The sequence below is a fragment of the Rhinolophus hipposideros genome (assembly GCF_964194185.1).
Source record: "Rhinolophus hipposideros genome assembly, chromosome: 17".
Lineage (NCBI taxonomy): Eukaryota > Metazoa > Chordata > Mammalia > Chiroptera > Rhinolophidae > Rhinolophus > Rhinolophus hipposideros.
The window spans coordinates 46184176-46210439 of NC_138063.1; the positions used below are offsets into that span (position 1 = coordinate 46184176).

The 26264-nt window shown below is 35.5% G+C and overlaps 1 protein-coding gene across 13 annotated transcripts in view; it reads right to left on the reverse strand.

Annotated features, from left to right (window-relative positions):
• Positions 1 to 26264, reverse strand: part of DLGAP1 (DLG associated protein 1) — a gene marked incomplete at its 5' end in the record, with an annotated part of 855165 nt that overhangs the window by 260980 nt on the left and 567921 nt on the right. For 2 of the 13 annotated variants that reach the window (XM_081077981.1, XM_081077979.1), the window contains one exon: positions 23603 to 23717. The exons of 4 other annotated variants lie outside the window; for them this stretch is intronic. In XM_081077981.1, the coding sequence (XP_080934107.1) occupies positions 23603 to 23695 (93 nt within the window). Of the gene's footprint in view, positions 1 to 23160; positions 23395 to 23602; positions 23718 to 26264 lie in introns of those variants that run through there. 7 more of the 13 variants (XM_081077970.1, XM_081077972.1, XM_081077971.1 and 4 more) reach the window with 6 other exon arrangements.

A 26264-nucleotide genomic window follows, 5' to 3' on the forward strand; every position in this document is an offset into this window, starting at 1 on the left:
CTAATTTCTATCAGCAAATGAATGGATAAAAAATGTGGTATATCCATGCAATGCAATGTTGTTCAGCATTAAAAATAAACACAGTATTGATACATGCTATAACTTAAATGAATCTTATAAACAGTATGCTGATTTAAAGAAGTGAGTCACAAAAAAAGTCACGTGTTATATGACCCCATTTATATAAAATGTCCAGAATAGGAAGAATATATGGAGATAGGAAGCAGATTAGTTGCCCTAGGCTTGGGGTGAGAGTACTGGGAAGTGAATGCTAGTGAGCACAGGGTTTCTTATTGGAGAGATAGAAATATTCTTATATTAGATTGTGGTGATATCTGCACGACACTGCGAGTATACTAAAACCATTGAATTTATAGTTTAAATAAGGAAATTTTTTGGTTTGCAAATTATATCTCAATAAAGATGTTAATAAAATCATTAATTTGTCACAGGAACACTGTCATATCATGTTTATAATTACAAAAAGTATTTATATGTAATAAATTCTGGTAGACAGGGAGAGGTAGGAAAGGTAAGCATAACCCAAAATGTAGGAAACCCTTGAGGACTCATGAGCTGTATGCCTACCTAAAGAACCATTTGTGCTGCTGTTTTATCATGGCTAATTTCAAACATGGCAAAACAACTCAAATCAGACAGACTGAGAGTAAGAAAAAAAAGAGAATAAAGAGAAAAAGGAGGAAAAAGGGAAAAAAGATGAAAGGAAAGAAAGAGAATAGGGGGAGACTTATTTTTGATTAAATAACGTGAAAGCTCACATGATTCAAGAGGAAAAGTAATGAAAGGATCGCAAACCTTAATTCTGAACGTATAATATCAAATCATCAGATGAGAATAAAAGAAGAACACCTCTAAAGAAACCAAAACAATTGTACAAGGAAGATTTTGAAGTGTTCAAATTAAAGCAATTTGTTTCAAATATGAGAGATAGGTTCACAATCAAGGAATATAGGTAAGCAAAGAGCATCTACAAGAATTGTATCAAGAGGTCTGAAGCTGAGAATAAAATGAAGTTTGTGAATTAAAAAAATTAAAAGGAATAAATAAAAGCCAAGGAAAGTTGGAAAAAAAGGCCCTTTTGAATGATATAAATTAGAACAAATAGAAGAACAAGGACAATCTCAAGGGTTGGTCCAGATGGTATAATGTGAACAGATGATGATTAAGGAGGAGGAAGAGTAGGATGAGCAGCAGGAGGAGGAGCAGTGGGGAGGATAGAGGAGGAGGACAAAACATCAAACTCTCAAACTTTACAATTTTCTCTATAAAAGAAAGTGATCTTCAAATTGGAAAACGTAGAAGAAGCATGGTGAAGAGAAATTTGAATTCCCAGGAAAATCTCTTTTATGCAGATGACTCATAAATTTATATTTTCATTCCAGATCTTCCACATAAACTTCAGGTACTTGACAACTTGACTTAGATATTTCAAAGTACTTCATACACAACACCTTCAAATTAAACTAATTTTCTTGCCCTACTTCCTCACTGTAGCTCTAGTTCAGTGAATAGAAACACCATCTTTCAACCAAGTCAAAAACATAGGTACCATCTGGACACTTCCCTTTCCCTTCACATCACCAAGTCGTGTAGATTTGTAATAACTAGAAACTATCCACTTGCTTCAATATCAATGTCACCATCCTAATCCATTTTCTTTCACTTGGAATACTATACTTAACTTCTAAGTGGTTCTCCTTCCATTTTAGTTATCTTTTCACTTCATCTAAAGGGATATTTTCAGAAGTCAAAGTGGATGCTAGACTTCCCCACTTCCACCCTCCTACACACACAAAGTATATAAATATTCAAAATATAAACACAATATCCAAGGCCCTGCATGATATAACTCTGAAAATGTTTCCAGACTCATCTTGCACCATCTTGGTGATTTAGCATAACAGATTTCTGTGTGACCCTTTTGTTTCTTCCTTCCTTTGCATGATTCCCTTGGCTCATTTTCTGACTTACTCTAGCTCTTCTGTGAAATCTAATGCCAACCATTACTTCCTAGGGCATGCTTTCCTGAGCTCCTTAAGTCAATGTGCTGTTACAGTATCATAATCTTCTTTGTAGGTATTGAGAAAAATGGCCACTTGGGATAGACTTGTACTAATGAACAGAATGTGCATGAGCCACTACACTTGTGGCAACTTTGAAGAGACTCACTTGGATTGAGTCTCTTAGTTAAATTCACTCTGGAGAAACCCTGCATCGCCATTGGTCACTCTCCTAACAAGGCAAGTATAAGGGATACACTGCATGGAGAGAAGGCAGGGAACAAACATTTTGGGTTCAGGGACCCAGCACTCTAATCTTAGGTGTAAGATGTTTAGGGTAATGCTAAGAAAGGGGTCCTAGTCCTGTGGGAAATTGAATTCAGCTACAGTTCCTCCCAATGAAGAAAGGGACAGCCTTGATCGAAAACACGGAAAATCCCACACCATAATTCAACAGTACCATTACCATAGTAGTAAATTTAAATTTATTTGTGATTGATTTGAAGAATGTTTATCTCCCCATTGATAATAAGAAGCATGAGAGTAGGAATCATCTCTGTTCTTATTATCATTGTATTTTGCATCCACGTAGAGCCTGGCAATAGTAGGCATTTAGTAAATATTTTTTGAATGAGTAAGTGGAAGAGCTCTTAAATGGACAGGCTGTGGTGAGAGGGTAATGATAGCATAATTGCTACTAGCAAAATAATTTAAAGCATCTGTTCTATGTCAGATGTAAGGACTACTCTTCTTATTTATAAAGTCTGACCATTCTATATCTTCCCTGGTCAACATGGCTACGATGTCACTACTACATGAAGATCCACTATTAGTCAAACACACAAATTTTGCTTAGAAAATTAACATGTGGGATGTTAATTTAAAATATCAAATGATTTATTAGATTAATAATTAAATTTTCCCAATGAAGAGATTTTTCTTTTTAAAAAGAGGGCACACCTCAAAACATTAAGCTTAAGTTTTTGTGCCTAGGCAAATTATATCTTTATGTTTACTCAAAGAGATTTCAGTAGGACCCCAGAATCAAGGTGGGTGATTATTAAGGGGAATGTGGCTGAGAAAGGTGAAATCTTTGGAATCCTCCAAAAGATAATAGATTGATGCGCTTGAATTTACAACACAATATCATTCTAGAACAGACTATTAAAAGTCTCTGAGCACTAAGAGAAGCAGCCTGGGTTTATGAAGAAGTAGTGTGTTAAACCAACTGTGCTTTATTGTTGTGAAGGTTAACTTGGTCGATAGGTAAACACATACTCTGAGTTTCCTTAGGCAAAAGCATCTTTGTAGAAAGAAAACAGTAGCAAAATATTTCTAAATGTTAACAAGACTGGTTTTCACAGGAACTGAGTTTTCTCACTTCTCCTGGAATCCATTCCAAATAATAAAACAACAATACAACCAAATGAAGAGAAGTACCCCTAAATCACATTTTCAGCAAAACCAGTAGAAAATCAAACTCCAAAGTTGGAGTCAGGCAGAAAGCCAAAGAAAGAAGTCATAGTAATGTGATAGGTAAATGGGAAGTATGTAGGGGACTTAGATGTAGCAGAGCTTAGAAAATTCTGTCAAATATATACTCCCCGAAAATGAGAACCTCAGTTTCAGAGGAACATGCTATGGAAGAGGCCAGGACTAATGTAGGTGGTGGAGAGTAAATGGGCCAATGTCACTAAGGGCAAGAAAAATTTATTGTAAAAATCACTATCATTTGTGTCCCCATGTGACAGGCAGTCTGTGAGTTCATTCATAAAGTAATTGAGGCAGAAAAGAACTAGGTTTGGTCTGAGAGTCAGAGGACGTGTGACTACATAGATGCAGCATATCATAAAGAAACCATTTATAACTGTAATAACAGCAAAAGAAGCCCTTGATTCATGAATGATTGAAAAAACCACTGCCCAACCAATCTCTCCAAAGGAAGCTTCTTTTGATTGCTTAGGAAAATGCAACTTATTCAAATAGGAATAACATAAAAGAAATACACATGTAGGTACTATAAAGAAAAGGAAAAAAAGGGAAGTCACAAATTTCTTATAAATAATGAAAATGCACTGGAAAAATATGTTGTCAAAGAAGATTAAGAGCATAACACAAATTCAAGACAATAATTAATGGGCGAATTACAAATATAAAGGATGAACACAGCATAAAGCCGAGTTATAAGAACTTAGGGAAGAAGTGAGAAGACAACAAAAGCTTGCTGGCAGACAGCTGGAGGATGTAAAATAGGAACTGACAGAATTAAAAGAAAGGAAGGTAAATGAAGAGACATAAAAGATGAAAATGAAAAAAGCAAAGTAATTGTACAGAGATAAAAAGATAAAGAAGGATTAGAGAAACAAGGAAATATATTTAATATATACATCACTGTCATTCCAGAGCAGAAAGTCAAAGAAATGGAAGAGAATAATTATCCTAAAATATAATTTAGGAAAGGTTTTCTGAAATAAAAAAGACTTAAATCTACTTAATGAAAAGGTATCTATTTTATCAGTGAAAAGTCATCCAGAATCGTCAATATAAAGACATATCTTAGAAAAACTTTTGGAAAGAATCCTTTAAGCAGTTAGGCAAAAAGATCAAATCAGGTTAAGGAAGAGAAAATGAGGTTGACATCAGACTTACCCACAGAAATTTTAACTTCAGCACACAATGGAATAACATCTATTTAAGATATCAAGGCAAGAAACTAGGAGCCAAGTATTTTCTATCTAGTCAAGCTCTCCTTCAAGTATAGACTTAGCAAAAAGACAGCTGCAAAAATGCTAGAATTTGGGTACTATTGCTCAAATGAGTCTTCCCCAAGGAAAACACTAGAGGACAAGTTGTAGACAGAATGACTTCAACAGAAAAATGCCAGCAAAGAACTAGTGGCCAACACTCCCATGTTTATTGAATCATTGTTTACAATAGCCAAAATATGGAAACAACCTGTGTCCATCGATGGATGAATGGATAAAAAATTTGTGGTATACATACAATGGAATATTTTTCAACCATAAAAAGAATGAAATCTTGTCATTTGTGACAACACAGATGGACCTTGAGAGCATTATCGAAGTGAAATAAGTCAGATAGAGAATGGTAAATACTACATAATCTCACTTACATGTGGTATCTAAAAATAAAACAAAGATACCGTCCCCCCTACCCTACCCTGAGCTCATGCATATAAACAGATAGCTGGTTGCCAGAGGTAAAGGATGGAGATGGGTAAAATGGGTGAAGAGGGTCAAAAGGTACAAACTTCCACTTATAAAATATTAATAAATCCTGGAGATGTCACAGCATGGTGATTATAGTTAATAACCCTGTATTGCATATTTGAAGGTTTTTTTATGTATTAAATTTATTGGGGTGACAATTGTTAGTAAATTTACATAGATTTCAGGTGTACAATTCTGTATTACATCATCTATAAATCCCATTGTGTGTTCACCACCCAGAGTCAGTTCTTCCATCACCATATATTTGATCCCCCTTACCCTCATCTCCCACCCCCTCTCCCCCCTTAGATCTTAAATGTTATCATTACAAGAAAAACAATTTTTAAAATTATGTATGATGATGGATGATAGCGAGACTTATTGTGGTGATCATTTTGCAATTTATACAAATACCAAATCATTATGTTGTACACCTGAAATTAATATAATATTATATGTCAATTATACCTCAATAAAAAAAAGAACCAGCAGCCAAAATCTAGTTCAATACATTTTAGAAAAGGTTTATAATTTTCTTCATGGATTTAAAAGAAACACTTTTAAGATGCAACCTTACATGAAGTTCCTGTCAGCTATATACAGAGGGTGCCAAAAAAAGTATACACGTTTTAAGAAAGTAAAAAATTAAAATTACGCTGACGGTAACCACTTTGAGCACCTCTTGTAATTGCAGAAGTCAAACGTGACTTGTATTCATCTTTTGTTATAAGTATATATTATTACAATTTTAACACAGTTTCTTCCTTTCTTAAAATGTGTACATATATATTTTTAGCACCCTCTAGATATACTTCAAGAATTTTTTTCGAGGTGGCTGGTTGCTCAGTTGATTAGAGCATGGTGCTAATAACACAAAGGTTGCTGGTTCGATCCCGCATGGGACACTGTTATCTGTGCCCTCCTTAAAAATAAATAAATAAACAAGTAAATAGATAGATAGATAAATAAAGTGTATGCACATAATACCTTAAAAAAGTTAGATAATCTAAACTTTAAAAAGACTTTTTTTTCTATTCCTAATTTGTTTTACTTTTTTTTGTTAAATCATTAATGGTTGTTGAATATTATGAAATGCGTTTTGTGCATATTTTGAAATAGTCATATGTGTTTTCTCCTCTGATCTCCTATGCTGTGAATTATGCAAATATATCCTTTAATGTTAAGCCTCCCTTTTTTTACCAAACAAATCCTATCTGGTCATGTTATTTTATATTACTTCATTTTATTAAAATATTTAAAAATAATTTTTGAATAAGGTTCATGATAGAAATTGCATTAAAATTTTCCTTTTTCAAACTGCCCTTGTCTGTTTAAGAATATACTAAATCTTAAAATGAATTGGGCATCTCTTTTGTTCAGATCTCTAGAAGAATGTTTTTTATGACAGAGATGACATTTTCTTTAGAGCTTTCATGAAACTATTTGAGTCTAGTGTTTGTTTTCTGAGTTAATTTTAAACTAATGTGTCAATTTCTTAAATTGTTACGGGTATATTCAAAGTTCCTGTTTTTATTGAATTTTGAATTTATTTTTCAAAGAAATTATCTACTTAAGTTTTCAATATATTGGTATGAAGTGTTTATCTGTTCTATTCATATGATAGATTTGATATCTACTGTAGAGTTATCCATGTTCTTTTCTTCATTCCTGATAGCATTTATATTATGTTTTCTCTTTTTCTCCTTGGTGAGTTTATTCAGAGGTTCATCAATACTATCAGTATTTTCAAAGAACCGCAACAACACAAATGTTTACAGTGGTTATCTCTGGGCAATTTCTATTATCTTTATTTTCTTATGTATTTTACAAAATTTCTCCAATAAATGCATATTAACTTTATGAACCTTCCCAATAATACCTGTAATGAAATGATATACTTTTAAACAAAGTAAAAGACATGTGGACTGGATAGGAGATTCATAACTGGTTGATTGACTGTTCCCTACATGGTATATAAGTTATTTCATGAACAATTATGGAATGGTCTCTAGTGGTATGCATAAGACTTTCTTTTGGCCTTATTCTGAACATTTTTTGTCATCAACTTTGATGGTGATGTATTAGATACCATGATGAGATTTATAATATAACATATCTTGGGAAAGTATTTAAAATACTGGATTTCAGATTTAGTATTCTCCAATTTGACAGCAGAAACATTCTTTTTGGTAATCCAAATGGCACTTTTAGGTGAGTGAATTAGAAATAAGTTGTGTCTTCCTCAAGTTTCTATTGCCATTTGCTGGAAAATGATAGTAATAAATAAATAACACTAAAATGATTATTAATATACATGGTGGTCCCTAGAGTTAGACAGGGCACAACCTGCATAACAGTAAGGAGTGGCCCTGGGCTAGAAAGACATAATCATATTTCTAAGATGATATTTAGTAAAAATAAATATAATATTCTTCCTTATGTTAAACCACCCAAGTGCACAGTACATGGTGGGAGAAACATGTCAACATAATTTCATGTGAAAAAAATGGCTCAAAAATTTTATCTAAGTGTGAGACAAATTGGCATGGCTGCCAGAAAAGTTAGTACTTTGATAGAATAAGTTGTTCATATCCAAAGATTTTCAATTGATGCTGTGAAATCTGAATTTAACTGTAATATTGTTCACACAAATATAACACAAGGTCAGAGCCATGTTGCTTTCTTGGAATAAGACACAATTTGTCAATTGGGATACTGATAGTGCTTGAACTCCTGTTCTTAGAGAATTGCTGAAGAAACTAGGTCTTTTGAAAATGGGACAATGAAGACTTAGGGGCAAATAATAGTTTTCATTAAACATTTGAAGGCCTGCTATGTGGAAAAGTATTTAGATTTATTTCACGTAGCTCTATGTTCAAGTTAAAGGGACATGGATTTGTATTTACAACAGAGAAGAATCATCAAGACTAGAAACTGGTATTGGGATGAAAAATCAGACAACGTTGGAGAGATCATTTGGTAATATGTGCAAAAATCCTTAACATTTTGCATAACCATTGGCCTACCTTGTCCACTTCTAGGAATTTCTACTGAATAAATAATTGGATACTTCTTGAAGCACTTGTAACTGTAAAAAAATTGAATATGTTGCTAAGTAAATAAGAGGAAAAGAAAAAGAAATGTGGGAAGAAAACCCAGAATGGGGGCAAAGAGAACTGGGGAAAAAGAATGAACTCAATGGAACAGCAACTACTATTACAAATATGGGGGTGAAAAAGAGAGTGAGATATTATTAGAAATTTGCCAGTCAAAATAAGGTTGAATGCAGGCCACTGAGGCAATGGCCCAATTTTTTTGTTAATTAGATGAGAGAATTGTGATTGCTAAAATAAAACTTAGATTAAGGATCTCTAGTGAAGTGAGGTCAACAAAAATAGCTAATGGTTTGGAAATTAGTCATTTGAAAGTAAAGAAACCTACTACTAATGGGTGTCAAATTGTTTATAATGTCGAGAAAGGAAATGGATTGGTATACAGATTATTACATACTATACTACTGCATTAATAGAGGGCTTCAGGATATGGTATGCTAAGGAAATCCTTGCTTTAATAGTATGCACTCCAGGTGAGACAATAGTCCAGATATTTGTGATTGTCTCCATCTGAAAATGATGGAAAGAGCAAAAAAAGTCTCTGCAAAATAACTTTTCAAAATTAGTATATTTAAATTATTTTAAAATACTAACATTTATTTGCACTTCTTTTTTTGAATGGTGTATAATATTTGGGAATATTAACCAGAAAAAAACATTTTTGTATTTACTGAAATAAACATTTATAGAATTATTCATAGTGTTGAAAGTTGCAAAAATATGCAAATGCCAAATAATTAAAAAAATGAATAGTCTCACCATGGTGCATTAGTATAATTTAATAGTTATACACATTTTCATTAAAATTACACTATTATTAAAAACAATAAGCATTTATTATAATGAACAGCATATATATGCATACAATGTATACAAAATGATTTTTACCCTATCATTTTAAGAAACTATTGGCAAATTCAATAGGTATTAACTATTTCCTAATTGTCAGATTCATTGATAGACTTTTCATTCCTTGTCTAACTCGACCATTCTTGGATAGTTGACCTTGTTGAACTTTCCTTATTTCTTGAAATTCTCTTCTCCCTTTGCTTCCATGAAGTTTTGGTTTCCTTTCTATCGTTCTTTTTTATTGCTCTCCTTTAACTTCCTGTTTGTGCTTTAAAGTCTGTGTAGCCCAGGAAACTGGCCTGTACTGTTGCATGTAATTTACACATGCTCCAGTGTGAGCTCATTCACTCAAACTTTTCTCTACCTTCTATGTGATAACGCCCTAATAAATTCAGCTGCCTATCTTCTCTATCATCCTCACCTGAGGATTTTTGACCAACCTGCCACCTTTAAGATATGGTATAAATAGCCTTACTTCTCTCCGTCTTTATTGCTTTTACCCTTGTCTGAAGCACAGTCATCTCTTGTCTAGATTTTGTGATAACTTCCCAAACAGTATTTGAATAAACGAATGCTTGCCTGTGGGACATCTTCAACAGGCACATCAGATTCAAAATGTCTAGAACTAAATCTTCTCCATTCAGTCTTATTCCTTCTTCAATCTTATCCATCAAAATTGGAGGTACTTGACGTGCACCCAATTTTCAAACCATAAATTGCTTTATCATTTCTGCTCCTCTCTTTCTGAGAGCTCAGTCATCTAATCTCCAAGTCCAGGCCATTCTATATTTTAAACATGTCTTCTCCTTTTTAAAAATTCTTACCATCCGTATGCCTCCCCTCTTCTGTTATAGTGAGAGCTCCTTCAGGACTATACACCTGAGGTGTCAGTCTTAGTCTAAACTGGCTTAAAATAGACTAACTTAATTTAAATAGTTTAAAATAGTAAAATAGTCTAATAGTTTAAAATAGTGTAACCAACATAGAAATTGGTGGCCTGTCATTCCATCTCCACATAAACGAAATATCTAGGAGCCACTGCATATACAGTGATCTCAGTTGACATGCCCTTGGTTGGTCTCACTTAGTTGATGATGACTTCACATATCTTTCATACGCAATTTAAAAAATGGTATTTGTTTAAAAAATATATCACGTATATATTTGGTGGTAGATTTTGTAGTAGACAGAATAATGGTTCTGCAAAGATGCCCATGTCTTAATTAATTCATGGGACCTGTGAATATGTTGCCTTACATGGCAAAAGGGACCTTGCAGATATGATTAATGATCATGAGATGGGCAGATTATCCTTGACGTAATTACAAGAGTCTTTATAAGTAAAATAGAGAAGTGGGAGAGTCAGAAAAGGGGACGTGACCACAGAAGCAGAGATCAGAGAGAGGCAATTGCTGACTTTGAAGCTTTAAAAAGTGGCCAGGAGGCAAAGGTGGCTTCTAGAAGCTGGAAAAGGCAAGAAAATGGATTCTCCCTTAGAACTTCCAGAAAGAACACAGCTCTGCTGATCTTATGATTTTAACTCAGTGAGACCCATGTCAGATTTCTGACCTCCAGAACTGTAAAATAATAAATTTGTGCTATTTTAAGCCACTAGGCTTATGGTAACTTGTTACAGCAGCAGTAGGAAACAAATACAGGACACTATAAGATTTCATTTCATCAAAATTCTGACTAAATGAAATTGTGATCTCTAATAGTCACTTCTGCAGTGCTTCTTAAATCTGTTCTCTTGTTTCATTTCAGGTTGCTATCACCATATTTTCAGCCTTAATATAAACAATAACACTTATTGAGGCATTATATAATGTGCCTTTTCCAAGTATTGTTCTATGCCTTTTACTTTAAATTAACTCATTGCATTCTTTCAACAACCCTGTATGACATATATTGTTATTATCTCATATTACAGAGGAGGAGACTGAGGCAGAGAGAGGCTGAAAACACACTCAAAGTTGAATAATCAGTAAGACACAGGGTTTGAACAAGGCTGTCTGGCTTTTAAGCTGTACTTGCTCTTCCTAGAACTAACTTCATGGCCTTTCAATTGCATGGCTGTCAATGAAGGTGCTGCCCTCACCAATTTGCTATTTATGTTGACTCACTCTGTTGATAACTACTGTGGTAGACAGAATTTTGGCTCCCATGATCTCTACCCTCTGGTGTCACACCTGTGAATATATTTTGTTTCATGGCCAAAGGGACTTTGCAGATGTCAGTAAGGTTACTAATCAGTGATCTTAAAATAGGTAGATTATCCTGGATTAATCTGGGTGGACCCAATATGATCATATGAGCCCTTAAAAGAAGAGCTTTATGTTATGTATATTTTATCTTAATAAAATAAAATTAAAAAGAAGAAAATCTTTCTTTTGTCTGAGAACAGAAAGAGGAAGTCAGAGAGATGTGGCAGTAGAAATCAGAGATTCGAAGCATTAAAAGTTTCGATGTACCATTTGGTGACTGACAGATGAATGGACCTCAGTTGTACAAGGAACTGAATTCTGCCATCTACTCGAACACATTTGGAAGAAGAATCTTCCCCAGTGCCTGCAGATAAGAGGTCAGGCCAGCTGGTACCTTTGTTTCAGCATTGGGAGGCCTTAAGTGCACTCAGCTAAGATAGGCTATGCCTGAACTTCTGACCCAATGGAAACCCACTTTTTAAATCTCCATTCTCCCACAAGACTCTGAACTAAGCTGGCTACGGAAATGATGACTATGTAAACTTGTGCAATCTTATTTCTTCTTCTTCTTTCTCTCCCTTGGGCCTTCACTCTCTCCTGTCTATGACCATCCACCCACCATCCACCCACCCACCCATCCAGCGATCCATCCATTCACAAAGCCAGTCATCCACACATAAATGGTGCTCTATAGGCACTAAGTTAGGCATGGGGAATGCAGGGCTGAATTACTGAGAGACGAATAAGCAATGGGAAAATGCTAAGAGAAATTGCTCTCAATAGGCTTCCATAGAAATGATAGCAAAGCTACAGAGATACAGCTTTTCAAATGGGAAAACCTATCTTCTCCCCTACCCTTCCTTTCCTAAACCTCAGGTTGGAATTCTTGTTCCTATAAACCTCTATTTCTTTGTTCAGGTATCTTTATGTTTCTTCTTACTTTGCTTTGTATCACATTTATTTAACTATTTAGTATCCCACTAGACTATAAACTCTCTGAAAGTAGGAAATATTTTACAAATCTCTGCATTCCTCTCTCCTCTCAGCTTCAACCCTTTTGTACACAGCAGATCTTCATGTTTTACTACTTGAATTGATTACTCAGGAAAAGCTCCTTTATAATAAACTCTATTACAAGCTTTACTTTATAATAGGCTATTCAAGTTCCAACAGAGGATGTACCTATTTCAGGTAATATGCACCCACAGTAATAACTCTTTAAAAACTGCTCATTCCTCAAATTATTTAAGGTTATAAGCAAAAAGGTTTTTCTAATAAAGTGTTATAAGAAAGAAGGAAAGTTTTCACGTTTTTAAGGAAAAAACTGTCTAATTTTAACAATATCATGATTAATGTCTCTTTATCTCTTTTGGGGATAATGGTAAAAGCTAAGGACTCTTCTTCCAACAAAATGAATACAAAGTCTCTTGTCGCAAATTTCTAATGTACTATCAGGACTTTACCGACACCCTGGAGTCCATTCTTGCCCATCCTAAATTTCCACCGCCCCAGCCTAAGAACGCTTGAATTAGGTGAAGGGTACGCCCTGCCTTTCTGCACTTGAGTTCACCTCAATTTACTCCCTGTCCTCCATCCCACCAAATGGCCTTCTCAAGGTAGGATTACTTAAGAAGACAGCTAAGCTGCTCCTCAGTACTACTTCCAGGCTGCCCCAGCCCTGTAAGCAACCTCCCCCCAAATGCTCTAGGTTTGGAAACCCTCTGAGGGTCTACATTAGGGGATCATGCTTTAGTAAGCTTTTCTAGAAAGTCCCTTTCTGGAAAGTAAGGTTTCCAATTGGCCTAAGACCAACGGCATTTTTCTGGCTTCTTGGGCTAAAACAATTTCTCTTTTTCCAGGCCTCAAAGATGGCCAAAGAATACTTAGATTCAGAGAGCAATATAAGGAAATATGGCTTTTGAAGCTTGGTAAGTAAACAAATCAGGTGAGATAGCACATTTTTGGTTATACTTGTTCCCCTAAAACAGAAGACTAGTCTTAAAAGTATATCCCAATTATATTCCATGAGACTATTGTCTATTATCTAAGTAAGTAATTATATCTATAATTCAGAATGGCATGTTTGGGTTTCACATTGACACTCACAAATAGGTACATTAAATTTTTAGTGTGCAAAGGGAAACTGTGAGACTTATCTCGTGAATAGGTTTAAAGTAAACACTGCCCTAGACAACCCATAGTGAATACTCCAAGGGCCTCTCTAGAAAGCCCTTGCCCTCTGGTCAAGGGCAGGAGAATGTGAGGTAGGCAGGAGTGTCTCAGGTAAGGTGCAAACCATACCTGTTGGTGGGGGAGGGGGCATGTCTGATTGGCATCAGCTGAGTGACTGGCTGTAGCAAAAATTACTATGCATTGCCAACTTCTGAGTCAATCTTCAACCAGATTCAGCACCTAGAGGTGCCAAAACATTGTAATTTACAAATAAATGTGAATAGGGGAAAGTTTTGCAGACTTCTTTCATAAATGAGGTAGAGAACCACAGATGAGGATTAGTGTTCAGACAAAGCTTTAGTGCAAAGCTCAGAGTGTGTGGAAATTTTATTCTAGGTCACCTCCTGGTCAGGTAATGGTGAATCAGGTACAAAATACAGAATAGGAGTAGAGCAGGTCTCCTTGAGGGGACAGCACCAGGGCTGATGGGCAGATCAAAGGCAACAATGACGCATATCCAGCACAATGCCCTATGCATAATAGGTGACGGATAAATGCTGGGTGAGAATCTTGGCACAATCCCAGGCCAATCCTCATGTTACTAGCGAAAAGTTGGTTGTCCTTATTAAAAACTACGTACTTTATAGAATTTACTTCTCAAAATAACTCCCTGAGGTAAGTATTTTTGGAAATGAAGAAACAGAAGAGTGGTGGAATGGTTCATTTAATGCTACCTTGTAAGTAAGTGGAGGAACAGGCATTCACACCGGGCAGCCCTCACTCTCACTGTGCCTCCCTGTGCCCATAGAGAAGTACTGGCTAGCTCTGACACCTCTGAGCATGGGGACATCACAACAGGATGTTACCTTCTCAGGGCAAAACCCAAATCTAGTAGAAATCAATATATTAAAATAGGCACCCCCTTTGACATAGCAATTTCACTTCTAGGAATCTATCTAAAAAAATTGGTAAGAATACAAAATGACATATTACAAGGATGTCCATTGCCAACAATTGTAATAGTAAAAGAATGGAAACATTTCAAATGTCTATCAATAGGGAACTGGTTGAATAAATTGTGGTGCACCTATCTGTACAATGGAGTATTGTACAGCTATCAAAATGAATAAAGGATCTCTATAAACTTATGTGAAGTAGTTCTCAGGATATATATTGTTAAGAAAAACAACTTATAGAACAATGTTTACAACATGTTATCTTTCATTTAAGAAAGGGAGGTATGAACATAGAAACATATTTGCTTATCCAAAGGTAATAATGCAAGGATAAACCAAAAACTAATACAAATGAGAACCTGTGGAGAAAGAAGCAACAGAAAGGCAGGCATGAAACTTAGACTTAACTGCATATAATGTGTTGCATAATTTTGACTTTGGAGCCATGTAAATATTTTAAATAAAACATAAAACTAAAGATAAAAAAAAGGCACCCTCCCCCAATACAACAAAACAAAATGAAGAATGCTATCCAATGGAACTTTCTATGACCATGGAAATGTTTTATAGCTGTGTTGTCCAATATGGTAAATACCAGCCATACCTGACTAGTGAACACTAGAAATGTGGCTACTGTGACTGAAGAACTGAATATTTACCTTTATTGAACTTTAGTTAATGTAAATTTCTGCACACTGAACAGTGCAGAACTAGTCTATTTTATTTAAAAGGAAGGCAAGGGCCATCCACCAAATTTCACCAAATACAGACATTTCCTTCACTCTGTCCCTGACCTGTTATCCAGCCTTTCATTACACATTTTTAATAACAAGAAGCTCTTCACCCTACTATGATGTCTTTGTTAGAAAAACTTTCCTTGTGTAATAGCTCCATTCTCAGGTATATGATCTGGGGATGCAGTTAGGTTTTGGTATAATAATGAACCTATTCATTCTTCCTGGAAGTAATCGCTGGACTTTCCCTTTCTGCTCTTTTCATGCCTCTGAACTTTTAGGTCTCCAAGGGTGGCCCCAACCACATCTCCATTCTCTGGGTGCAGTGTTGTTGCCACCATCCACAGAACCCAGGTGGTCCCATCTTGCTGGCCTGGTGCTGAGGCAGGGCACACAATGCTGCGTGAATGCAAGGATGCTTTCCCTCACCAATAGTGCTCTGCTGTCTGCCCAGATTTTTTCTCTAGGGCCTGGGCATCCTCACTGCTTCCAGGGCCAGCAGCATGGTTGTTGGGCTCAGGAGTCTGATGACTTCTATGTCCTCTGGGGAGTCTGTCCCTGCTCTTTCTCATCCTCACACTGTTGCTTGTTCTTAAAAATGCTGCCAAGAAAGTTATTGCTTGGGGATGCCCTCCAGGCAAGACCATATCCTCCATCTTTGGAAAACTTAAATATTTTAGGAAAAAAGTATTCCATATCATCTTATCAACTAGAGACTCAATCCTGTCCTTCATTTACTTATTCTCACCAGTCGGGTTGTCGGCTACCCCATCTGTTCTGTTCCATTAGCCCTTTCTCACTCTTACCTAGTCACCTCTATTGGAGTTTAGTCTGGATCAAACAGGTGCTAAATAGATCTTGGTTGAATGAAAGACTTATTGACAATGGCAGTTCTATTAAACCATCTAACAAAACTTTTCATTCCACACTCATGGTCTGGAGGCTGCAAAGGGATAGTTGGATGCATTACTCACTGGTTGAATCTAAGAAATACATTGTTCCATTCCATTCATTCATTAATCTAATAAAACATAAATGAGCTTAAATTGGCATGGTTTAACTTTAGTGAATTTTTTCATTTCTTGGTCATTTATTAAGTCCCTGTTAAGTGAATAATTAACATTTCATTGTTATACATGGGAGTGTTTTATAAAATATTGAACCAAGAGAAAGTGAAGGCTGTGGAACATGTTGAGACTATATCCATTATTTTAAATTAACTTCATCTGGGCTTAAACTAAGATGGGAGGACATTTAATAAAGGCTTGCTAGAACATGGAATTACCTGCAATGAGATACATATACATTAAGAAATAAGCTGAGAAACAGGATAATAAAGAGTACATTGACTTCCAAGTTCAAAACTGATATAACACCTTTTATCCTGATGGATCTCAAAAATCTGACCATTCTGTATGGTTATTTATTATAGAAATTTAATGTAAACTCTACTTATTGTCCCTAACAGCACTATTTTTATGCATTAGATACAAGCAGCCACCTCTACGTTTTGTTAAATGACGACTCTAGGTCTGAAGAAAAAGATATATCTGATTTCTAAGGTTTATTTCCATAAGATCAGTGAAGGGTGATATTCAGGTCTTGCTTAACATGTGTACAGTCTTCCAGGGTGTTCCCTAATACCAATCTGGGAGATTTGGTGGTGATGATGATGGGTGGGGCATAGGAAACAAAGAAAAGGCAGGCTGGACAATAAAAACTGTCTGGAAGCAGACAGTTTCGAGGAAAAACAGTTTCAAATTTCCTATTATGGAATAGCTATGGGAATTGGTCATCTAGATAACAGTTGGCTTTGGGATTTTTTTTTAAAGCAGCGTGAAAGTCAAAATATGTATTTTTAAAGAGGTATGAAAGCTCATCTGAGACATTTTTGATTGACTGTTCCATTCATGTGATCATCGGGCATGAAATAAAATGCTTCTTTTTTGTGCCATGATTGCACAAGTCAAATATAGCAAAGCGACCTAAACGACAATTTTCGGCCTATGGATCTGATTTTTCATAAGCCTCACCATACACCCCTCACGGAGAGTTCTTGTTTCTGGTGAATTTGTTTCACCTCCTTTGTGAAAGACTTAGAGCAAAAGCAGCAAGCAGGAAAAGCAGCTATTTATAGGCGTTCTTGACTAAAAGTGTCTGCTCAGCGTGCCATGGAATACTTCCAAGAGGTGGGAGAACAGGAAGCTATCTAAAATCAACTAGAAGGCTGGAGGAGTGTTATGGAAGAAAGATTTTTACATGGGAGTCATTTTCAGAAAGTTCAGTGTTCATTTGCAAACAAATGACAGTACTTTCACTGACACCCTCTGAGTTACAGAAAAGCCAGCTAAACTTCTACTAGTTAAGAAAAAAAAAAAAGATAAATTCTCTGAGGGTTACAACTAGTTAGGATCCTTTAAGGGACTTTAAAAGAAAAGTCTTATGGGAGCACCTCTCTCTGTACCTGTTTAATGCTGGAGGGGCCACCAGTCAGACTGATGCCCATAGCACAAGCTGGGTTAGCAGGAGGCCTTCTACAGTAAGTGTGGGCTGCAGGCCATGGGTGACCTAAAAGAAGTCCTTCTGTCTTCACAGGAGGATCTTTATCTTCACTCATTTCCACTTTTATAACTAAAAATGGTATACCGTTTGCTCAAGTTTCCATAATTAAGAACCATAATTTTATTAAATTGTAGTCCATTCTTCCCATGAAATCTGATGGGTCTTGTTTCTATTGTTTTGATGGCAATGGGGAAGCAGGTGAGGTAGGGAGTCTTTAGACTACCAAAAGGAAAAAGTCTGAGCTACCTGTGGTTTTATGGAGAAAGAGGTCCTGAGAGAGAACTGGCTTCAATGTTCACTTGCTTCGTTTGAATTTCCACAGCCTTATAAGTACAATGTACCTGGCTTCAGAGAATGGAAAGGATTAACTAGAGACTGGGCAAGAGTGAAGAAGAGTGATGGGCAAGGGCTTACTGTCATGCGTTAGCAATGGCGGAAGAACTCCCACCTATGGAAGTTGCCATGGTGGAAACACTCCTCCGAGAACCTGGATAAGCCAATAAAGGAAGCAATTAAGAATAGATAGTCCCCTTGTAGACAAGCCCCATAACTGTTGCTGTTGAACTTGTCCTGTTGACTCACCAAAACTGACTGCAACGAGGCAGCGGGGCCTTGACCGAACTTAAGGTATGGGAACAAAAGGAGGTTTTATCTGAGTATAATAAAGCTTAAGGAGGCCAGAAGAATTGTGTTCCATCAGTAAATATCGAGCAATGGGAAAACCTGACCCACTGATGCTGAGCTATCAAAACACTGACCCTCAACTACATGGTGATGGAAGGAGAACTGACTCTGGGTGGTGAGCACACTGGGATTTATAGATGATGTAATACAGAATTGTACACCTGAAACCTATGTAATTTCACTAACCGTTGTCACCCCAATAAATTTAATTAAAAAATAACACTCTTCTAGTTAAACAAACCACAAACAAATTGATCTTTTGTGATTGTTTCACCTTCAGATATTAATAAAAGCTTTATGTGTTTAGTTGGCACATACGACAAAGAAGCCTTAAAATTATACTCTGATGAAGATCTATTGTCATCTGACAGTGGGAGAGGGCTTTCCTTTACCATGAAATCAGATATGTTCATCCTAATTGTGGTTTAATAAAAATTAAATCAAGCAAAATATAAAAGAAAAAGTGGTATGGTACATGAAACACAAGAAGCAGTGAAGCATGTTAACCTCTAAGGATTTGTAAGGATTTGTAAACTCAAAACATTTCATGCTATATTTTTCACCTATTTCCCAAATTTGAAATCAGTTTTTTTTTCTTCTAAGACTGGAACAAACACAAGGGTCGTATTATTAGGCCCATATAGAAATGGAAGTTCTAAGTAGAGGGAGCTCAAAGCCATGTGGGAAGTTAGCAGCAATATTAAAGCTCATAGGTCTCCTAAAGCCGGTTTTCATCTGTTAGACTTTACTGCCCCCTTCAGTTAATTGATAAATTTAGTCTGATAGTTCCCTGGAATTGGGTTCAAGTATGGTTTTTGGATTGATCTCAGTATCAGAATAATCCCAGATCTAGACTCAGAATCTCTTGGGTTGAAACCAGAAATGCTCATTTTATGGACACTCTCAAGCTAATTCTAACGCACACAAAGTTAAAGAACCATTGCTCTAATATTCAGTGATAGAGCAAGACAGCACACACATATATCATTCTATAAATGCAGACAAATGTGGCATTATTATGATAATTTTTACCCATATGGATGCCACTAAATGTAATGCTTTATATAGCATTTCCAATTTTAGAGCTAGATCTTCTTTCCATTTATTTTTGAAAGCGATGACCAAGAGATCAGCCTGTAGCCTTTGTCATCTCCTATGCACTATTCCTTTCAGATTTTCTAGAGTTGCCCTGATTTAATATATTTGGTCCTATTGTTCAATATATTCTCTCCCACATGTCACATTTGGACAATACGGCCGTAGGTATGTTAACAATTTTTATCCTAGGAAAGTGAAGTGAGAGGTGAGGTGAACTGGCCCCTGGAAGAGTGGAAGATGCCAGAGAGAAGTCGTTTTCAAAATCCAGTCAGGGCTCTGCTGCTGTGCCTAAAGATCACATAACCAAACATGTACTTAAAGATCGCATCTCCATTTGTTCTCCTTTAGTACGTGGATCACACATAATGAAACCATTGGGATACAGGAGGGACTGACAAGCATAATAGGGGACACACACTCTTTTTTTTTTTCCTTTTAGCGGTTAAAAATACTACACGGCCATTTGTAATAACAGAATTACAGATTGCAGGTACTTATTTAGTTAACAACTGTCTTCATCTCTTATGAACCTTTTAAGCCACAGATATGCTTCAAATCTAACTTTCAGATAATTTCTTTTCTCTTTTTGCATATTTACAAGTATGGTGCAGGAATGCCCATACAGATATAACGTGAATATATGGATCTGTACACATGCATACAATACAGTAACTCTACACTCCACATCATTTTGCTTCATAGATATTTCTGTGATATCACAAACCTAAATTTTGTAGGAAGTTTCCTAATTCTGTGAAAATAATGAGTAGAAAATCCAATTGATAGAGAATAGTGACCTAATAGTGAAAGAAAAGATCTATGTATCTAGAAAACTCATTTTGCAAATGTATTTTGAAACTTCTTTTAGAAATGAAAAAAAGTCAGGGCATATTGTTACACATTAGCAATGAGGAAATAGATCCTAGTTTTAAAAGATAGTCCTACATATTTTTACACTTAAAAGACCAGAAAATCAGAAGAGGTCTTCTCTTGGTCATTGTTCTTTGTTGGATGTTCTCCAAGAAGTAAAAGAATTAAAAAAAAAAAAAAAAGAAATAAGAAACTGGTCAAAAGTAACAGAAGGAGTGAGACAATATGCCTCTTGTTACACTACATTCTCTTTTTCAACTCTGTTAATTGTGTAACAGTAATACATTCATTCTTGTTTTAAAAATCTTTTTATGCTAATATTGCTAATTGATGATGTATGATATTGCACCATCTTTTTGGAAACAGCAAGTTGGAGATTTAAAATTTTTTCACAATAGAATAAAAGAATCAGATTCATGGAGTAAGAATCTGTTACACTTTTTACCATTCATTCCTTATATCTTTACCTTTTAGCTACAAACAGAGAGGACTGGGTTGAAGTCCTCTGGTTGAAGGCGAATAAATGATTCATTTATTTAAGAAAATTAAAAAAATAAAGTACCCCCCTCCAACTGTGGTTTCAATCTAAGAATTTATAAAAACACTTAAATATACATTTATAAAAATAAAGTGAAAAAATTTTCCCTGTGCCATGATATGCTTCAACTGTCAGTTATCAGAGACGGAAGCCTGTTTGTGGAGAATGAGGGAAGGTGGTCTTAAGAAGCAAATAAATGAGCCCTACATGTGAAGTCACACATGCATGTTATTTTTATCCAATGAGAAAATTTATGGGTTCAAAATTTCAGATGAGAAATACAATTAATAGTGAAATCATATAACTCTTCATTGATCTCATTGTTAGTAACCTGGATTTACCTGAAAGGGCCAATTTTGTTTCTTCTTCTTCTTTTTTTATTATTTTTTTTAATTTAACAAAGCTTCATTGGCAAAGGACAGAAAATAATCTGTTAAGAGTTACTGTAGTTTGAACTATATGACGTTTCTAATTTTAACTGTTTAGATCTATAAAGATGGAATTTCCCCATGATTCAACTCCAAATCAATGAGCACAAAAATCTAAGAGGGGTTGTTACCGTTGAACCTACAATCAAAATGGTGAAACACCTAATCTAATCACTGAATCAGAGCCAGCTCTGCAATACTGCACATATATATATATATTTTTTTGTGGCTCCTATAAAACCTCAAACAAAAGACCATTCACAAATCACTGTTTGTGTAGTCATGCAAAGCCACATTCTCAAATGGCTCAGAGATTATGGATGACTCTTTCTCTACAGAATGGTAAATGATTACCTTGAATTACTGTATAATTTTCAACAAGCAAACTGTCCTCTAAGGAGAATTGGGAAAGAGCAAATAAAGTGTACTAGCCACTGAGAGATCCATGGCTAGTTTTTCTCTTTTACTCTGTGCTAACCAGTGCTAGCTATATCTTCCATTAGTAGATTGGACTCTGTGGGATCTGAAAGCATGTGTTATGAAATCTTTATGGCTAACCAAGCACTTTTGGTGTTGCTGAAATAGTCTTTAGAATAATGAAATTGTGGACCAAGAATAATAAAGTTTCTTTAACAACTCCCAGGAAGGATTTCCTATTTCTTTTTTCCTCTCCTATCTCTTTTGAATCTTTCCTGATCCCTGCTTTCTCATAGTGTTTTGCCAATTGTCTCCTCTACCACACCCATTACTTGGATATAGGCAATAGTGAGAATGAACCTGGGAGACAATTACTAGGATTCTGCTTCTGATCACTGATTCTACATTCAAAGTTAGCATCAAGCTGGAGTAACCTCATTTTCCTATGAATGAAGAGGGACATCTCTAGTAAGATCAGTGAAAAATGGGGAAAAGATTGTGCAAGCCAACCAGAAAAAACAGTCAAGAATCTTGACACTCCTTGCTGGATAACTAAAACAATTTAAGTTAAAAATAAAGAAAATAATAAATTAATGTGGTTGATGGGGTTTTTTAAAAGGCAGCAAGGAAACATTGCAGTAATCAAAGTCACTAGCAGAATTGCTCGGCACTGTCACATATTTCCCACAAAGTAGTTTAACCGATTCAGTATGATTTAAATTGTTCAACAAGAGGAAGGAAAACCTCAGTCAGGGAAAGAAAACCCCCACTGGGCAAAGACTGAAATAATCTTGAGCAAAATTTAAAAAAATAGTTGTACCTGCATTGAAAAAAATTCCTGGGTTTATTCTTATTATGAATGATTCTTCAGTGGTCTTTTGTGGAGTCTCATTTAACCAATAGTCCCAAACAAACCCACCAACCATCCAGAAATTTTAATTTTGCAAAGGAACGTAAACATTCAGCTTTCTTGTCATGGAAAACAACTGATTATATTTCAATCACTAGCCACATAACGTCCTCTGATAGCACCTATCACCTTAGATCAGCTGTGTCAATTAAAGCTATTATGAAGCCCTTGTGGGGACACAGATTTGTAAGTATCTGATGTCTCAACCTGTTTTCTTACCATCTGTATCCACATTCGTTTGTTAGCTCTTTCAGTTTGACTAGCCATTATTTAAAGTAAAATAACAAAACCATCTTCCCTCCACCGAAAAAAACCACCCAACCCAACAACACACTATCATCGAATACAAAGTAATAAAAGAGTTGTACCCAAACCTGGTCAGTCCTTCCATTTCTTGAAACTTGCACACAAACTGAAGAAACCCACTCAGCTTTGAACAGGTCGATCATTTTGCTTTCCTAAAATTTCATCTCTCAGTGCTTTCTTGCTCAGGTCTGTATTGCTCTCTCTCTTGCTCTCTCTCTCTCTAATTCTACCGGAGAGCGTTTTGTTTCCCTTTCCCTGTTTCTGCTGCTGAATGAATGCAAAATACATGATTTGAAGGGATTTTGTTTTTCAGGTTAACAGTTGGAAGTCTAAAATCTTGCTCTTCTGAATAGCTTTATATGCCAGTCACTCAACACATAACGTTTACATAAAGAGGCATATACAGAAACAAAAATCTGGCATTTTAAAGCAAAAACAAAACCGCAACAAAAACTCCTTTTACTTCTTTGATCCCATTCCTATTTTATGTACTTAACTATTAACACTTACCCTGAGATGTGCCATAAATGCTTTATTCCAAATGTATAAAAGCCAACCACATCTCAGCTGAGAATTAAACAGTTTTAATGTCTTTAAATCCATGTCCTTGCTCCAAACCCTGATACAGACAGTCACTGGCAGCAGTACAATAGTTCTACACAGCAGACATCTGATTCTTGACATTTAAAAATAACAATATTGGGGGGGAAAGAGGAGTCTTTTTTTTTTTATTAACTGCAAACAGCTTGTGAGTGAGCACATATCACTAATTGACTGTGTTAACTGAAACTTGCAATGATTTCAAGCTACAGTTTTTATTTCTACATCAATGTCAGACAGAGGCCAAATACCTACAGACCTCTCATTTTCTATATAATTATGGCAATGGCTTACATTAAATTAATGCCAAGTGATAATTCTACAAAGGGAGAATCAGAACTTTGCTAGTATTTAGATTATATTGTTGGTGACTACTAATTTATCCTTTGTTCCGTCCTGAATTAAGTCAGGAACCTATCATTCTATTGCTTGTCTAAGATGGGTCACATTTCATATATACACATTCTTAATTGTATGCATGTACCAAGGGTGCCAAAAAATGCATAGAAGTGGACACTTTGGTCAATGGTAACCACTTTGAGCACCTCTTGTAATTGCAGAAGTCAAACGAGACTTTTATTCATCTTTTGTTATTGGTATATATTGAGTATTACAATTTTAATACAGTTTTGCTTTTTAAAAATGTGTATACATTTTTTTGGCACCCTCTGTATATGAGGTCAAATAAACACATACATTTGCTACAGAATAAAACAAGTAATAAAATGAAAAGAAAAATCCACACATTTATTTCTATTTCTGAAGAACACTGGGTATCCAGACCAATCTGGGATTGAGTCTTAGCTTTTCCACTTACTACTTATGCATTCCAGGGCAAACAGTTTAATCTTTTGAGCTTCGATTTTGTCATCTGTAAGCTGGAGTAAATAGTAATACTTTACAAAGTCATTTTGAATACCAAATGAGATACCGTATGGTTTCTGGCACGTAATAGGTATTTGCTATATGCCGCTTCCTCCTCCCTCTATTCTGTATTTGGGAAGGGTAGGGATTGGGCATAGTAAATGGCAAGAATCCAGGCTTTGCAGGCAGACAAACCAGTTTTGATCCAATATGTGGCCATGTACTAACTGTGGCCATGTACTAACTTGGGCAAGTTACTTAACCTAATTTACTAAATCTCAGTTTCTTCAACTATAAAATACCTCCTAGAATTTTAAAGAGCAAATTAGATAACATTGGAAGAACATTCACTTATGGTAGGCGTTTATTAAGTGAGAGTAACAAGCTCTTAAAAATTGCTTTAATTAATATTCTTCATATGTAATTTGGAGTTTAATGATGTGGACTGACATCAGAGGCCTTTAGATCAAGTGTCTCATTTTATAGAAGAAGACCCAGAGAGCTGAAACAATGGTTCCAAGTCATATCACTAATGAAGTGTCACTAACTAGTTAGTGGCAAATAGAGACTAAAATACACACTCTCTTATTTAAAGTTTAATGCTTTGTCTGCTAAACCCTGTGATGTTGAAGTTAAACACATATGTAAATCCAATTTCAATATTAGTCAGTAATTAAAGCAATATAACTGCAAAACAAACCCCTCTCTCTCGATTTCCCCAAATTGGCTTCTAAGAATGAGCTTATAAATGAAATTATTCCATGGGAGCTGGCAGGAGCTGGCTACACCTATCTTTCTGAGAGGCTCTTCCACAAGACTGCAGATTCTCCCTTTCCTATAAGGCAAGAACAGAGCTGGAGAAAACTTTCAGTTCTCAGGAGTCTCCCACTCTTCTGCCACCCTTTGTGAATGTCCAGCTCTTTCTTCCCTTTCTTTAAAGGAACTCTTTAACCTTAGCACACTGGTTGGGAAGAACACACTGTTTTATATTTAGTTTATTTACTAAACATACTATCTCCTCTCATTGAAATATAGAATAGCTTTTCAGCTTGAAAGGCTTGCACAAAATAGGAGCTCAAAAAATATCAACATTTGTTAAAGAAGGTATAACTTTGAGCTTAGTTTATATTTAAAGGTTTGAATTAGCTTGGTTTTGGGTTAATTATTGCCCAGTGTAGGATAGAAAGTATTAAATTTTTAAAATCTTCCATAATTTCAGTATTACAGACAAAGGTGCCTTGGGCATTAAAGTCAGATTAGCCATTACTCTGAGGAGGAAGGAAAGGGAATGGGACTCAAAAAGGTACATGTATGATCCATTGTAATTAATGTTTTATTTCTCTAGTTGTGTGAGGTATAATTTTTTTTCTTTATACCTTTCTGTAAGTCTCAAATACTTTATTTAAAAGACCAGCTTAAAATGAGATAAATAATTTGAAAATAGAATTTCCAAATCTTTATAAGGTCTAATAATGCTACTGTACTAAATCCCATGCTCAAATCTTCAGCTTTCATTTTCATTTTACTGAAGAACTTTAATAATAATAAGTTTACTTGAAAGATTTTTTTTCTCCTTGCTAACCATTTTCATGCCCTTGATTCGAGGGTTGTGCTGGGGTGTATGGGAAAGAGCCATTTTGCATCAAATAGATCTAAGTCTAAATCTCGATTCTACAATTTACTGGCCACGTGGCTATAAATCACTTAA